At 32.8% G+C, this 12,732-nt stretch overlaps 1 protein-coding gene across 1 annotated transcript; it reads right to left on the bottom strand.

Annotated features, from left to right (window-relative positions):
- Window positions 1-2,675: 2,675 nt before the first annotated feature.
- LOC120082248 (probable calcium-binding protein CML25) lies at window positions 2,676-3,908 on the bottom strand. Its single transcript, XM_039037529.1, has one exon. The coding sequence runs from the start codon at window positions 3,548-3,550 to the stop codon at window positions 2,993-2,995; it is 558 nt and encodes a 185-aa protein (XP_038893457.1). The 5' UTR covers window positions 3,551-3,908; the 3' UTR covers window positions 2,676-2,992.
- Window positions 3,909-12,732: the final 8,824 nt, after the last annotated feature.

Here is a 12,732-nt window from a genome sequence, read left to right as displayed (position 1 = left end):
TTTTAAAATATATTTTTCTCCCTCTATATGTTTAACTCATAATTAAACATTAGGTTAAATATATATTAGATATATTCAATACTTTACTCCAAAAATATAATTCAAAAACTTTGAACTCGTTTGTCACACTGTTCTAAGGTTTAGTCCGATGTGAGCTAGTAGGAGGACCTAATGGACCTACAGATCATGGGTTCCAACAATCCGAGATTAACTGATTAAACTTTTTAACCTAATTAACCAATATTTGTTAACTACCGGGTCACTCCACTAAAGGCCAGTAGTTGCACTCCCCTTACTGTGGATATATTTCTATCCACTTAGTTTAACTATAATTAGTAAGTCAACCCTTCACAAGTTTATTCGTAATAACGGTTAAGTTGTTTTACCCCGAGATTACATTTGATAGAGATACAAACATGATAGCAGAAGCTAATTGGACTATAAACACTCTAATTACATTAATTTCATGGAAAAACATTCAAAAAAAAAAAAAATTAAACCTAATTAGGGTTTAAGGTATAACCTTTGAAGAATCCCTAAGTAGCTCAAATCCTTTGCAAATTGCTTCAAGTATCCGTGATATAGACGACCACAAGAGCCTCTCAACTACACTCTTGGCCTTAAATTGGGTGGTGGAACCCAAATTGAGAGCAAATTGGAGGAGGGTTTAACTTTGGAGAGATCAATTGAGAGAAAACAAATATTTTCTTCACAATTCTAAAATTTGCATGAAGATAAAAAATAAATTAAAATAACTATTTATACAATGAGATCATGCAAATAAAATTAATCACAAATTGACACCTAGCCAAATAGTGAAATTATAGGTGTTTTACTATAATAATTAACAAATGAAAGTGAGAAAAGTTGGATTTTCTCACTTTTTCTTATTTTTAATTATAAAAAATGATTTTAAATAAAAATAATTTTTAATTTAAAATAAAATTAATATTAGTTAGTTTCATTAAAATATTAATTAAACAAATTTAATTAATTTTAATTCAATATCTAATATTAAATTAATAAAACACATATTCCATAAAATGAATCCTTATTCATATAATATAAATTAAACTTAAATATTTATAAATCCCCAATTTTGTTTAATTCAATAATTAAACGTTAATTATATCAAATATAATAATCCAAACCCTAATTCGAATTTGAACATTTCAAATTCTCTCAACACTCTTTTTAATCAATTTACGAGCTAGTAGAGGGACCTAAAGCTCCAACGATCCGAGACTAATCGGCGAAACACTTTTAACCAACTTAACCAACATCCGTTAACTACTGGGACACTCCACTAAAACCCAATAGTTGCACTCTTCTCATTGTAGATATATTTATGTCCACTTGATTTAACCATAATCAGTTAGTCGATCCTACACAGGTTGTTCGTATTTACAGCTAGGTCAAAATACCATTTTACCTTTGTAATACATATTGCTTCTTAAGTCTCCACTGATCCCCTAATGAATAATTGGTTTATGGTTCCACCAATAAACCGAGTCCCTCTCAGTTATAGAGAGGGTAGGGCCTCTTGTTCAAGACTAGGAAACAGTACTTAAGGGAACAACTTATTTGCTATCCCTAAAAGCGGGGCGGGGTAGGACGGGGCCGAGGCCAGGGATGGGGAATATAATCCCCATTCTCGGCCCCGAATTGTAAATGGGAAAAAATTCTCACTCCCTCTCCCATTACTTGTGTATTGGGAATTCCCCTTAATCACGAGTTGTTTGGACATTTCTAACTATGATCCCAAATTCTTGGTTTTGGCATCACACACTAAATCAAGGATTCTTTTTCCACGAGTAGCATTTATAAGCTATTTGCGCAGACAAATAGGGAGGCTTTTTCAGCTTACGTATATCTCGACTAATCTCACAAGACAACCTGTCTGACCCTATAATATTTTGGTATAAGGAAATCTATAGGATATTAAATCCTAGGTAGGTGACCACCATAGATCGAGAACACATGAACCCTTGACCTTTGACAATTTTTTTGATATTTCCACCACCACTAGACCAACTCACAATTATCGTGCTTTTGTTTGTAAAAGGGGTTCTAAGAAATGGAATTGGGTTGTACCTACGTTTTGTAATTTGGTTGATAGCTTCCAATCGGTGATTTTCTGTGCGGTGTTGCCGCCCGTTTGACTGAGGATCGAGTCTGATACAGTGGTGGTTGTCAAGAAATTTCTCCCTTCAACCTTTGTCCTTTCCCCTTGGGGTGTTATTTATGTTGAAATTCATCATTTGTTGATTAGGCTTCAAGTAGAGGGCCTCAATCTGGTTGCCTATGCCATTAGAGATATAACTTCTGTGGTTTGGACTCATAGTTTTCCTGATTGGCTTACCCACATCGTGGGGGTTGAAAAGGATATGTGGGGGCAAATTTGCCTTTGATTTAATCCGATTGTTGTTATTCCTCTAAAAACAAAATCTACCCATAAATAAAAGGGTGAATGTGTGAAAACATCCGATATTAATTAGGTAAATAATAAAAATCTTTTTATTTTTACCAAGCCATAAGAATAGAATTAAAATAATTAAATTGAAACAAAAGACTATTCTAGAGATTAAAACGATAATTTAACTTGTTTCTAAAAAATAAAAAGATAAATTAACCAAATAAATATATTCTAAATATTTATTATTGCTTGGCACTAGTAAATCAAATGTAAAATTTTTACTAAACATGAAATTGTAGGTAAAAGTTTTACATAGAAAAATAATATAAAACATTACATGTGGCTAATAAATCAATGCAACAATGAACAACATCTCATTTTAATAAAAGAAAAACAAAATAGGGACTTTATTTTAAAAAAATGAAAAAAATGATGATAAAATCCCGAAAGAGAAAAAAAAGATAGTGGAAGAACTTGCAATACATTTTGTCAGAGAACAGAACGGAAAAAAAAGGATCCAAATTCTGGCAAATTATATGCACATTCCTCTTGAAATCCGCCGCCGGACGATAAATCTCAGGCGCCAGCGACGGAGAGTCCCGTCGACATCATCACCTTGAACTCCTCAAAGCTAATCATTCCGTCGCCGTTGCTATCGACGCCACTGATCATCTGCCGGCAATCCGCTACCGAGCAATCATCCCCCAAACTCCTCAGAACCTTATGCAATTCCTCGGCAGAGATCGATCCATTTCCATCGATATCATACACTGAAAACGCCTCTCTCAGATTCTCCAACAATTCCTCCGGATCGATTTCTTTAGTATTTAACTCCACAAATTCCTGCAAATTAATGAATCCGTCACCATCAGCGTCGAATTCCTCGATCATCTTCGCGAGTTCTTCCTCCGTAGCGTTGTGCCCTAGGCTTCCCATAATCGAGCCTAATTCGGCAGAGGAGATCTTTCCGTCGCCGTTCACATCGAATTTCTTGAATACTTCCTCGAGTTCGGCGATCTGAGCTTGTAAATCGTCCGATGAGGATCGAGTTCCGAGGGTGGAGGATGAGGAAACGAGAGGAGAATTGACGGAGGAGAACGGCTTCTTTTTACGGAACAGAGATCTGAATCCCATGGTTGGATTTCTCTCTCTGCTGCGAAGAACAATCGATTAATTGCAACACCAAAACCGATAAATCAGAAGGAATTGAAAATCGGAGGATTGAGGATGAACAGGAAGGAGAAAAGGAACATTATGGATTGGGGGAAAATTGAAGCGGTGAAGGAAAAATGGGGATTTCAGATTGGTTTCAATTTGTTGATTACCAAATATAGAGAAAGGGAAGGAAGAGAGAGAGATTAACAAATGGCACTAATTGAGGTTGAGATTTATTTTTATTTATTTATTTTTTCCCCATATACTGTGGGAGAATGTATGAAGACATGATGATGATGAATGGTGCATGTTTCATGTGTTGTGATGTGTATTGGGTCGTTTATGTTCTATGTCAAATCGATGTTATGTCGAATAAGTTGTAAGATCTGTATGACAACATTAGAGGATTGACTAGATTGCTTTATAAAATTAAATGTTTCATTAAATTTAGGCCACGTTTACCAAACTGTAATGAAAATTAGTGTAATTAGAATGAGATTTCATTGACAAATGATTCATAATAGGTCTAAATCGCATACATAATTTGATTGCTTTTGATTGCATTTACATAAAATTATGAATCTATTATATTCTTATTGTTACCGTTACTACTTGACCCTAATGATAACAATAGCAGTAAAGGTAAAGGTAACAATAAATGTGGTAGATTTATAATTTCCATATTGTTACAATAGCAATATCTATAATGGTAATGATAAAGCTAGTGAGTTCCACGTAATTTTTAACCATTGAATACCATCCATTTTTTAATTAGATTGCTGTTGATGATGAAATATTTAATATTATCACTACTCCTACTCCTAACTAAGTGGAGACAACAATTAGAGATAAAGTTGTAGATAGGACTCATACAATGGAATAATAAACTTAACCGATTAAAAAAAAACTATTTTATGATGTAACAGTCATAATAAGCTAAGAAGATACTGTTGGTGTTAATGCCCTAAATTCGTGGTTTGTAATTTGTAAACAAAGTGATATTAATTTCACATCTAGACTTGCATAACTCAATCAAATAAACTAAGATCCAAGGTTACTTAATGTAACTTGAGTAGTATGCGATGGACATACAAGTGAATCATGTTCAAGTAATAACCTAAAAGGTTTATAATATACAAATAAGGTTGGGTACCTCATCTTGATAACACTACGAGTACAACCCACTTTGTAAACGTTTCAAACGATTTGATCCAAATTCGTTCATGTAAAGACATGTGAGTGGAGGTATTCTATACAAAAAGTTTGTAAAAAACTGGACCACAAAAGATATAATCTCTCTTTGTAACACAGTTGACTGAAAAAGATTATTATTTCAAATGATAATCATATGTAACTTGATCTCAATCCTGAGTGAGTTATGAACTCCTCTCTGTGAGGAATCGTCCTTTGAATTATATGGGTGAGAGTGACCTGAGTCACCGACTCAATATGCCTACCATTTTGGGGATGAAATCGAGTGAAAAGATGAGAACATAGCTACACAAGATGAAATTTATTCCCTCCCATCTTTAGGGAAAGTAGATGAATTGTTCTCTTAAGTGTTGACTTCAAGTCTTAAACAATGGACTCCTTCCTCTCATTGGCTCGAGGGATTTAGTTTATGGTTGGACCATAAACAAATTGTTCATTAGAAAATCACTAGTACTTAAAGAGTAAGAGGTAATTACGGGGATAAAATGGTAATTGGACCTAGTTGTAATTATGAACACTCGTGAATGATTGACTTACTTGTAAAGATTAAATCAATAGACATAGAAATATTTTATAGTTCATAAAAGTGTAGCTATGAGTCTTTATTAAAGTGCCCCATAGTTAATGAATGTTGATTAGTTTAATTAAAGAGTTTAGTTAATTAACCTCGGATCATTGGAACTTATAACCTTTTCATTAGGTCTCCCTGCTAGCTCACAACGGATAAACCAAGCATCATTAGTTTTGAAAGAATTTGAAATGTTCAAATTGGTTAAGAGAATTAATGTTAATTATATATGATATAATTAATATAATGTATATAGATACACAAAGTTAATTTTGGATAAGATTCAAAATTAATCTATATAATATGAGAGATATAATATATTTTAATAAAATTCAAATAATAAATAATATGAATTAGATTCATATTAAAATTATATAATATAAGAAAAATGTGCATTTCAATATGATTTAAATGTGGGTTTAATTAAATATATGATATTAAATTAAATTAATTCATTATTATTATTAATTAATTAATTAAATTAAATCACTTTCTTGCGTGATGCAGGGGAGTGAGTAGAGGGACTCTATGCTTTAAATCTATGAAGAATGTCTAAAAATGGTTGTGTGATTTTAAGCTCTCTCTCAAAACTTTGGTAGTGGTGTCTTGTTCGTGAAAAAAGAAATAGTACAACATTTTCTAGATTTGGAAAATATTAAGAAATAGTCTTCGAGGGTAAATTTATTTTCCCTATAATTTTCTCCTTAATTGCTTAACCTGTAGAAAAACTTGAATAATTTTGTATGTTCTCTTTTCTATGTTTTTGTATTTCTAAAACATGATCAATAAAACATGATCAATAACAAAGTGATCACATGTTTCTGTCTAGGGTTCGATCTATTCAATTGGTATTCAGAATCCAATTGTGCTAGTAATTTTTGTTTTGAATTGAAACAGAAAAAAGAGGTGGATAGCTCACTGCATTTTATGTATGTGTGTCTTGCAAATTAGATAATTTCGGTTTTGACATTAGATTTAAAATTTATGTTGATTCGATCAATATAAGTGTCCATTTGTCTTGAGCATTTAAATCCTTTAAATTGAGTATGTAAATTCGTGTTCATTGAGGCAAGAGTTGTTGTGAAAGAAGGATTGAAAACAGAGAGAAGAAGTCTGTAAATAGCATTGCGACACTCTAGCGATTTTGGCAACAATGCTGTAGTGCTCTGGCGCCCATGAATATGCATGATTTTATTATATAGTTTACATGAATATAATATAAGTGTTATTATGTTTTAGTGTAGGATCAAAATCATGTATACTATATATATTTCATTATTTTTTATTATGAGAGTTATATTATGCATGTTTAATGAAATAATATACATGGAATATGATTTTTTATTAATTAATTTATAATGGTTATATTTAGTTAATAATGAAATAATGTTATGCATATAATAATTTTGAATTCATTAATATAAATATAATTATTATATTGTATATTTAATGAATGAAGACTTAGGATAATATTGCATGCTAGTTTAATGAGATTAGGATAATATTAATTAACTTATTTTAGATGGTTTAAAATATGATAATTAATTGATTTATTTTTAATTATATTAGATTTAAATAAATATTTTATTTTACTTTAATAGGATTAAAATGAGAAAATAAAAGATTATTAATAAAATATTGTCTATAAGGGAACTCTGTCAAATAAGGTTATGTCATGGGGTATTTAAACTGACTGTAAGGGAACACTCTTTCTTAGGAATGGACCTGGAGTTTGAATTAGTCAATATTTTATTAAGCAGTGAATAATGTATTAATTTATTAAAGTGTTTTATAAATTAAAACATTATGCCATAACTATCCAATATAAATGTTGGGGAAATCAATATCACTTGGATTAATGACTTAGCCTAATTTACCTAAGTAATGAACCCTAATTTATAAAATACTTAGTGGGAAAAAGAATATATATAATATATCTTTTCTCTCACATTCTCGAGAAAAGTTCACACGTAAGACTCATGTTCGGCCTCGTGACACCCTGGACGTGTCGTCCCTTCAAAAGGTATTTGCATGGGTCAATATTAAGGTGAATGGAGAAAGTATTTATAGTAAATGGGAGAAGGACATGTGTTAACATATCCTACAATCTCCTTCATTAGTTTGCAACGTGAGACTTCATGCTCTATCTCGTGGCACCCTAGAAGTGTCCTCCCATCAAAAGGTATTTGCATGGAGTCAATATCAAGGCAAACTGTAGAAATGGATAGGGTCGTTTTAGTTTTTGCATTAATATTATCCTTTCTTTCGACAGACTTAATTGAGGTGGAACTTTAGGATCTAAAATAAAGGGTTACACTTACAGAAACCATTAAGCAAGTTAATGGTTTATTGACTGAATAAATGGTAACTAATTTTTCTTAGAAATAAGAGATATTCTAGTAATAATTGGTTAAGAGTATCTCAATTCAGTGAAAGAATAACTAACTAGCCTTCAGTAGCTTTTTGTTCTAAATTATTGAAGTATCATTACAAAATTAATACTTTTAAGGGTATTTTTTTATTTCATTTGCTAAAACATGATTGGGTTTAAAGAGTTATGCAAATTCTAATACAAATAATTTTTTTTATTATCTACTTATATAATTTTTTTTTGGTTGCCGATGAAAAATTAGCTGGAGAGAACTATAAAACCTGGAAAAATAAATTGAACACAATATTGGTGGTTGATGACCTAAAATTCTTCTTGACCGAGGAGTGCTCTCAAGTCTTTGGCCCGAACACATAAAAAAAATGTCCGTGATGCCTATGACAGGTGGACAAAGACTAATGACAAGGCCCGAGTCTACATCTTAGCCAACATAATTGATATATTAGCTAAGAAATATGAAAACATGATTACTACACGCGAGATCACGGAGTCATTGCGTGATGTTTGGGCGACAGTCCACAAAGATCAAGCATGACACTTTTAAGTTCATTTTCAATGCAAAAATGAAGGAGGGAGCTTCTATTTGGGAATATGTTTTTGACATGATGGTCCGCTTCAATGTGACTAAAAATGATTGCTACCATAGACAAGAACAATCGAGTCAGTTTTACTCTGGAGACACTTTCGAAGAGTTTACTCCAATTTCATAGTAATGTTGTTTTGAAAAAAATTGACTACAACTTTACCACCCTCCTTAACGAACTCCAGACCTATAAGTCCTTAATGAAAGTCAAAGGACAATAAGGGGGAGCAAAGGTTGCCAGCTTCTTTAAGAATTATCACAAAGGTTCGACCTCTGGGAGTAAGCCTGGAGCTTCATCTTCTAGCACTAAAAGTTAATAGAAGAAAAAAGGTAAAAAGGGGAATAAAGCTGCTCTCGCTACTGCCCCAAAGGGAAAGAAGGCCAAAGTTGCTGATAAATGAAAATGTTTCCAATACAATATTGACAGGCATTGGAAAAGGAATTGCCCGAAATACTTGATCGAGAAGAAGAAGGCAAAACAAGATAAATATGATTTACTAGTTTTGGAAATATGTTTAATGAAGAATGATGATTTTGCCTAGATAATAGATTCAGGGGCCATTAACCACGTTTGCACTTCTTTGTAGGGAATTAGTTCCTAAAGGTAATTAGAGGCTAGAGAGATGACATTGCAAGTTGGGATCGGGAACATCGTCTCTGTCGTTGGCAACATAAAGTTATTTTATGACAAGAAACGTTTCATTTTATTAGAAAATATTTATGTTGTTCCTAATTTCAAAAGGAACCTCATTTCTGTTTCTTGTCTTTTAGAACAATCTATGTCAATTGTTTTTCACGTAAATAAAATGTTTACTTCTAGAAATAGTGTTGAGGTTTGTTCTGCAAACTTAGAAAATAACTTGTATGTATTAAGGTCAATGGTAATTAAAGCAATTCTAAATATTGAATTATTTAAGTCAGAAACAACACATACTAAAAGACAAGAGATTTCTCCTAAAGAAAATACTCAACTTTGGAATCTAATATTAGGACATATTAATCTCAATAGGATTGAGAAATTAGTTAAAAGTGGACTTTTAGAAGAGTTAGATTAAAATAGTTTACCAATATGTGAGTCTTGCCTTGAAGGCAAAATGACTAAAAGGTTTTTTTTACTGGAAAAGATTATAGAGTCAAAAAGCCCTTAAAACTTGTGCATTTAGATCTTTGTGGTCCGATGAATGTTAAAGCAAGAAGAGGTTATGGATACTTCATCTCTTTCATAGATGATTATTCAAGATTGATAGCTCTCGAAAAGAGCTATTTTTATATCTTTAATCTCATTTGCTTGTTAAGTATAATATGTATAAATTTTATTTTTTTAGGACTCTCGAGCATATCATGCATTTTGGAGCTTTGTAGGCCGTTCAGGGTCTATTGGAGCTATTGAAAATAAAATCGAGCAATGGCAGAGCTCGAAACTTAGGTCGTAAATAAGCTTCGAGTCTGATCAAAAGAAAATTTTTAGTACCGAACTAATCCTATTACTAAAAAGACGTAGTAACAGTGATCAGTCCGATCTGTAGAGAAGCGCGATTGGTTTCGTTAAGTTAGCTTTTTAACTAGAGCGATAAATGGAGGGTTTTGATGTGGAAAGGATAAATGCGTGAAATTGAAATAAAAAGGATAAATGTAATCTAGGATATGAGTATATTTAATTTCTAAAGCAAGAGAGAGTTCTTATGCAACTTCTTTCATTAAGCATCAATTAATTACACTGAATCTGTCAACCCCTCATCCTATTAGAAATTCTAATAGCCCAATTAGTCAAATTCGATGTTAAACCAAATTAGCCTTAATTTAGTTAAAGCTTTTCCTTCTCAGCGATATACAAGTTAAAACTGAAAAACATTGAGAAATGGTTCAATTGTTGAGATATACTACAAGCCGGAAAGCTATATCTTATAGCATGATTTATTTGGAAAATATTATATTAGAACATACATGCATTAGGTCAGAAAAAGTCTAGGCTTCACACATGTGATCCTAATATGTGCAACTAAATCAATCAATATTGCACAGACTATGACGATTTTGCAAATAAGAATTTCAACAAATTAATTTTTCAGAAGAATTCATCGAAACTCCATTAATATAAAAACGAATCCATCCAAAGAATTCACAAGAGTACAGTTAAATTAATTAGAAAACCTTCCAAAATTTAATATAAGACTCTTGCTCAAAGAAACTAGATAGAGATTACCTCTTAATTCATAGACAAATCAAGAACGAACCTTCAATCCATCAATTGCAACCCAACATAAAAAGCAAAACTAACCTAAGGATACTAAAAATTGAAGGGAATAGAAGAAGAAGTAAGTCTGACTTCAGCCTCCATGCATTCAGCTCCAAATTTCAGTATATCTCAACCTAGGGCCGAAAAGAGAGATTTATAATGATCAAGGAAGTGTTGCAACGCTTGGAGTAGCATTGCAATGCTGATGTGGCGAGAGAGAAGTGTCAAGCAAGAATTCTAACACTTGGCCAATGCTCATTTTCATGCACACTCAGCTCTATGTCCATCATTCATCACAGCGTTGCAATGCTTCTTCTACCTTCAAGCATTGGAGTTTAGCGTTGAGATGCGTTGGGATGTTGGCGGTGATGCAACTTCGGAGCATCGCGACACTTGGATTAGCGTTGCAACGCTATATCCATTGCCAGATACTCGCTACTCGATGCTCGATGACTCGATACTCGATGCTCGTTGACTCAGTATCATTTTCTTGATTTCTTGACAGCTTTTTACTCGATGGTACTCGACGGTGCTCGATGGCTGATCACACTTGGTGGAACTCGAGGGCATTTTGGTCTTTTCAACTCCTTTAAAGCCCGGATATTCAAATCAACTCCAAATTTCTTTAAATTAACCTTCTTCTTCACAAAATGATTAATTTTACCTATTGGTTGCTTGGTACCTACAAAATAGGGAAATAAACACATAAAATGCAAAAACAAGCCTGAATTAAGCTAGGAATAATAGCTCTTTTTTAGAACTAACAAGCAACTAGAGCTTTAAAGAATGAAATGACGAAAATGTCCCTGAGGTTGGCGCAACAATGCCATGCATGGCGCTATGTGCTAGTCCAAAGGTAGAATGCCCATTAAGGTGAGAGCGTTGTGACATTCTAGATGTTCACAGAAAGGAAAGGCGCCCACATGCGTGCAAGTGTAGTATGCAAATGCCACTGCGTGTGAGATCTGCACTTCGGAAAGGGGACTAACAGTGCCGTGATGCTTGGCCGTTTTTTATAAAGATCTTTTCGAATTTTAGGGCTTTCTTTATGGTGGTTTTGATGGAGGCCGAAGTAAAACCCTAAAATTTCTCTTCTCCCTATATTTTTCCAACATCTTTAGGTTAGATTTTAGCTTCTTTTGGGTTGTAATTAAAGTTTGGATGCTCCCCCTCCTTGCTTTGTCTATGGATCAATGAGGTAAGGATTTTTATCTAGTTAGAGAGCAATAACCTATGTAATATCTTGAGTTTTTTGTGGTTGGACTAAATATATTTCGTTTTATGTCTTATTTGAATCTTCTTTAATTTTTAGATGCATGTTTTTGTACTAGCTATTTCCCCATATATATGTATTGCCCTCTCTAATCGATTTATAGCTTTGACATGTTCGCCCTCGAATGTCTAGCTATAATCATCTAAGTAGAAATAGTTAATTGTGTATTTTATGGCAAACCTAGAATGCACGCTTTAACTAGGTTCAAAGATAAAATTGACTAATTAGTTAGGCTGCCCAATTGATTAATCACACAATGAAAACCCTAACCTGAATGTGAATATTTTAATCTTAGATGGTCGCTATTGTTGAGTTGTATGTCCTAAAACTCTCAGTTTGCAATATTAGACATATTCTATTATCAATAAAGATGTTGTTGACGTTTATTCAATAAAACTGTTGTTGAATATGTGAATTGCACTTATAAAGACTAAATCCAATAAACTAAAAATCCATGGCTTTATTTGAATGCATGAACTTTATGTGGATACATAGGAGTGGAACAATTTCAGTAAATAGCCAAAACGGTTAGTATATGAATAAGGTTGGGTATCTTATTCTGGTAACACTATTAGATGCGGCCCATTCTGTAGTTGTTGCAATTTGTTGTAAAATGCTAGAAACGATGTGATCCTAATTCGTTCATGTATTAACATGAGGAGTGGGGACGTCCTATGCAATAAGTTTACATAAGATCGGACCAAGAATTAAGTTACTCTTACTTTATAAAGTTATTTATTGTTTAAGACTAACTATTTCAAAGCGATGACCTAAGTAACTTGACCTTAATCCTGAGCTAACTATTAACTCCTGTTTATTCAGGATTATCCTTAAATTTGCATAGGTGAGAGTTGGCTCAACAACACTAGCTCAATAAGCCTCCCATTTCAGGGGTAAGAC

Source organism: Benincasa hispida, chromosome 7, assembly GCF_009727055.1.
Source record: "Benincasa hispida cultivar B227 chromosome 7, ASM972705v1, whole genome shotgun sequence".
Lineage (NCBI taxonomy): Eukaryota > Viridiplantae > Streptophyta > Magnoliopsida > Cucurbitales > Cucurbitaceae > Benincasa > Benincasa hispida.
This window is presented reverse-complemented; position numbering and strand designations above follow the sequence as displayed.